This window comes from Mus caroli, chromosome 10 (genome assembly GCF_900094665.2).
Source record: "Mus caroli chromosome 10, CAROLI_EIJ_v1.1, whole genome shotgun sequence".
Classification (NCBI taxonomy): domain Eukaryota; kingdom Metazoa; phylum Chordata; class Mammalia; order Rodentia; family Muridae; genus Mus; species Mus caroli.
In genome coordinates, this window is record NC_034579.1 from 20,609,544 (window position 1) to 20,614,567 (window position 5,024).

Below are 5,024 nucleotides of genomic sequence, written 5' to 3' on the forward strand. Positions count from 1 at the left end.
GAGAGAGAGAGAGAGAGAGAGAGAGAGAGAGAGAGAGAGAGAGAGAGAGACGGAGACAGAGAGACAGAGAGCCAATAAACAACACAGGTCCTAAATGAATGCACAGTGTATAAAATTGGTCCTTACAGAAACTAAGTAGCAGTTCTAAGAAACAGAGACAAGCTTAGATACATTGTTTACTTTTAACATCAACACACAAGCAGGGGATAAACCTGTGCTTTCCTTGATTTAACCTCCCTCCACGAGCTGCTGCAAGCTACTTGAGTAGCAAGAGGCTTCATCACTAATTGTAGACACTTGGGAAAGTCAGTAAAAATATATTATGCACTGATGCTTAGTTCATAGCCGGATTATAACTAGATACAACCGTCTATGGTTTTGCTGTTATGTAAACAAGTGTTCTTCAAAACAGAACAAACCCCAACAACATCATTAGATTATGGGTACCTCAGTACAGCCATGTTTAAAATATCCCAACTGAACCCCTCTGGCCTCCGTCCTTAGTCCTCTTTTCTTCTCCCACTATATTTATTCCCTGACACTTAGCTTCTGAACACAGCCATTTGGTCTGAACTCATAAACTTATTTTTCTAGAAACGCCATGCCCAGTCATTCCCCTTGCCTCCCTGGACCCTGAAGACAAGTTCTTACATAAAAAGTGCTGAAAATCTCCCTGGAAACCTACATCCTTACCCAGAGCCTTGGCTTTCATATCTTTCAGCCACCAAAATGATTATCTCCAGTGACCAAAAATCAAATGCCTGTATTTCAGATACAAAAGTTGCACATAGGAATTCTGGGAGGAGAGGAGGCATTTCAAATGGCTATAAGCACCCTTCTCCTCTCAGTAGAACACCAAGAGACTACAGCCCCGTAAAGAAAGAAAAAAAAAATCCAAAACAAAGAAAAAGAAATATTTTTTTTTTAATTTCTAGGGGCCCATGGTATTTGCCTCTTGAGCTATTTGAGTCTTGAGAAGTTTTTATGTCAGTAGCCAGAACTGGCAAAGCGATTTTTAAGAAGAAAAGATCAGAGAAATAATCGTTTATTTCTAAGTTATATTTCATCAGGAGGGGTGAGAAGACGATACGGAGAAAGTTTTACTTCTTGGTGTTGTGTTGGAAACACAGCGCCTTTTTTTTTTTTTCCTGGCGAGCTAAAGTGTGCCAGCTTTTTCAGACGGAGGAATGTGGAGTGTCAAGGGGTCAGGATCAATCCGGTGTGAGTTGATGAGGCAGGAAGGTGGGGAGGAATGTGAGGAATGTCCCTGTTTGTGTAGGACTCCATTCAGTTCTTTGGCGAGCCGGCTCCCGGGAGCGTATAAAAGCCAGCGCCGCCCGCCTAGTCTCACACAGCTCTTCTCTCCAAGAAGACTCAGCCAGATCCACTCCAGCTCCGACCCCAGGAGACCGACCTCCTCCAGACGGCAGCAGCCCCAGCCCAGCCGACAACCCCAGACGCCACCGCCTGGAGCGTCCAGACACCAACCTCCGCCCCTGTCCGAGTCCAGGCTCCGGCCGCGCCTCTCGTCGCCTCTGCACCCTGCTGTGCATCCTCCCGCCGCGTCCCGACGATGCTCGCCTCCGTCGCAGGTCCCATCAGCCTCGCCTTGGTGCTCCTCGCCCTCTGCACCCGGGTAAGCCTCGGGACTGACGGAAGGGACGGAGGGAGGGCAGAGTGAGCTGCGATCACAGACTGACCTCCCTCCCCTTCCTCTCCGCAGCCTGCTACGGGCCAGGACTGCAGCGCGCAATGTCAGTGCGCAGCCGAAGCAGCGCCGCACTGCCCCGCCGGCGTGAGCCTGGTGCTGGACGGCTGCGGCTGCTGCCGTGTCTGCGCCAAGCAGCTGGGAGAACTGTGCACGGAGCGTGACCCCTGCGACCCACACAAGGGCCTCTTCTGCGATTTCGGCTCCCCCGCCAACCGCAAGATCGGAGTGTGCACTGGTAAGATCCTCAGCCCCATTCCAGCTCCCTTTGCAGAGGCCTCACCTTTTGGTGTTGGACCACCACCTCTCTCAAGTCCAGCGTGATACCCTCTAGTAAAAGAAAAGCCCCTATCCGCAGCTGCTTCCAACCGGCCCCCTGCAGTCCTGACCCTAGCTCGTCACCTTGACATGTACAGTGATATGGTACACAGGGTACAGCTGTTCTGATCCCTGTGACCCTACGCCTGACCTCTACAACTTTGTCTTCCTCTCCTGCAGCCAAAGATGGTGCACCCTGTGTCTTCGGTGGGTCGGTGTACCGCAGCGGTGAGTCCTTCCAAAGCAGCTGCAAATACCAATGCACTTGCCTGGATGGGGCCGTGGGCTGCGTGCCCCTGTGCAGCATGGATGTGCGCCTGCCCAGCCCTGACTGCCCCTTCCCGAGAAGGGTCAAGCTGCCTGGGAAATGCTGCGAGGAGTGGGTGTGTGACGAGCCCAAGGACCGCACAGTAGTTGGCCCTGCTCTAGCTGGTGAGTTGTCTCCTTCAAAGTTATGGTTATTCATTCTCCCCAACTTCAGGGCCAATGCCCAAGTACACCAAATTAAGGGGAAATTGTCCTATCCGGATGTTTTACCTTGTGTTTGTGTGTTCTGCTCTCACAGCCTACCGACTGGAAGACACATTTGGCCCAGACCCAACTATGATGCGAGCCAACTGCCTGGTCCAGACCACAGAGTGGAGCGCCTGTTCTAAGACCTGTGGGATGGGCATCTCCACCCGGGTTACCAATGACAATACCTTCTGCAGACTGGAGAAGCAAAGTCGCCTCTGCATGGTCAGGCCCTGCGAAGCTGACCTGGAGGAAAACATTAAGGTACATCCTCTGCCCCTAGTCACTCAGTTACAGAATGACAGGGAAGAGAACCGAGCTGGCTGTCTCACCTCCCATGTTATTAGAGGCCTGTTGTCTCCAGAAATATCTAACCATGGAGCTGTCTGGCTAGAATGAGAGATGCTGTAACAGCAGCTGCCAGTTTTCCACTACAAAATTCCCCGTGGTGCTAGTTAATTCAAGACACTCCAAATGAGGCCATGGCTATTTTTGGAAAACTGGCAAATGAAACTCCCAGTCTCTCCCCTCAGAATATAAACACAAGTCAGATGACATAGAGCTAGTCTACAAAGGGTTGAGGAAGGCCACTCCCGTTGTAGTAATTGCCGTTTCTCCTTCTGTCTTCCTTAGAAGGGCAAAAAGTGCATCCGGACACCTAAAATCGCCAAGCCTGTCAAGTTTGAGCTTTCTGGCTGCACCAGTGTGAAGACATACCGGGCTAAGTTCTGCGGGGTGTGCACAGACGGCCGCTGCTGCACACCGCACAGAACCACCACTCTGCCAGTGGAGTTCAAATGCCCCGATGGCGAGATCATGAAGAAGAACATGATGTTCATCAAGACCTGTGCCTGCCATTACAACTGTCCTGGGGACAATGACATCTTTGAGTCCCTGTACTACAGGAAGATGTACGGAGACATGGCGTAAAGCCAGGGAGTAAGGGACATGAACTCATTAGACTATAACTTGAACTGAGTTGCATCTCATTTTCTTCTGTAAAAACAATTACAGTAGCACATTAATTTAAATCTGTGTTTTTAACTGCCGTGGGAGAAACTATCCCACCAAAGTGAGAACGTTATGTCATTGCCATACAAGTAGTCTGTCAACCTCAGACACTGGTTTTGAGACAGTTTACACTTGACAGTTGTTCATAATCGCACAGTGCCAGAACGCACACTGAGGTGAGTCTCCTGGAACAGTGGAGATGCCAGGAGAAAGAAAGACAGGTACTAGCTGAGGTTATTTTAAAAGCAGCCGTGTGCCTATTTTTTGGAGTGTAACCGGGGAGGGAAATTATAGCATGCTTGCAGACAGACCTGCTCTAGCAAGAGCTGAGCATGTGTCCTCCACTAGATGAGGCTGAGTTCAGCTGTTCTTTCAGAACAGCAGTTTCAGCTCTGACGATTCTGATTCCAGTGACACTTGTCGGGAGTCAGAGCCTTGTCTATTAGACTGGACAGCTTGTGGCAAGTAAGTTTGCCTGTAACAAGCCAGATTTTTATTGATATTGTAAATATTGTGGATATATATATATATATTTGTACAGTTATCTAAGTTAATTTAAAGTCATTTGTTTCTGTTTTAAGTGCTTTTGGGATTTTAAACTGATAGCCTCAAACTCCAAACACCATAGGTAGGACATGAAGCTTATCTGTGATTCAAAACAAAGGAGATACTGCAGTGGGAATTGTGACCTGAGTGACTCTCTGTCAGAACAAATGCTATGCAGATGATAAAGCTATGCATTGGAAGTCAGATTTCTAGTAGGAAATGTGGTAAAATCACTGTTGGTGAACAAATGGCCTTGATGAAGAAATGGCTGGCTCAGGGTAACTGGTCAGATTCCCACCAGGAAGTGTTTGCTGCTTCTTTGATTATGACTGGTTTGGGGTGGGGGGCAGTTTATTTGTTGAGAGTGTGACCAAAAGTTACATGTTTGCACCTTTCTAGTTGAAAATAAAGTATATATATATTTTTTATATGAAAGGCGTGGCTGTTCATTCTTGTAAACTTTTCTTGGTTTTCCTGAGTGTAAGCAAGAAGATAAATATCTTAAGGTAATTCACTAGGAAGTTCACAAATACCTTTGATATGCATGCATCGCACGAAATCAATAGGATTTTGAGTAGCATCCCTTACACTGAACCAAGCAGACATGCGCATCAGCTGTCTACATGGTTCAAGGAATGCTTTAAGTTCAGCTCTGTGTAGCTGACTCCAGCTTCCACCAACCCCCAGCATACTTCACTCAGCCACTTTGCTTGGTACATCTGGACATTAAAGCTAATTTATAATCTTTCACATCACAGATTCATCTGTGGCTTACATGGAGAATATGTTTAAATATTAGCTTGTGTTTGACTATAGCTCTGGTTCTGAACTCGAAAACCTCACTGTTAAACGGGAAGCATAGACTAACATATATTAAAATTAAGTCAGATAATAAGCTTTATTGTACAGATTTTATTTTTCTATTGCT

At 47.5% G+C, this 5,024-nt stretch overlaps 1 protein-coding gene across 1 annotated transcript; it reads left to right on the plus strand.

Annotated features, from left to right (window-relative positions):
* Positions 1 to 1,201: 1,201 nt before the first annotated feature.
* Ccn2 (cellular communication network factor 2) lies at positions 1,202 to 4,531 on the plus strand. The gene is made up of 5 exons (XM_021174229.2): positions 1,202 to 1,636; positions 1,724 to 1,946; positions 2,207 to 2,458; positions 2,592 to 2,803; positions 3,173 to 4,531. Exons 1-5 carry the CDS (start codon positions 1,574 to 1,576, stop codon positions 3,467 to 3,469), a joined length of 1,047 nt encoding a protein of 348 aa, XP_021029888.1. The 5' UTR covers positions 1,202 to 1,573; the 3' UTR covers positions 3,470 to 4,531.
* Positions 4,532 to 5,024: the final 493 nt, after the last annotated feature.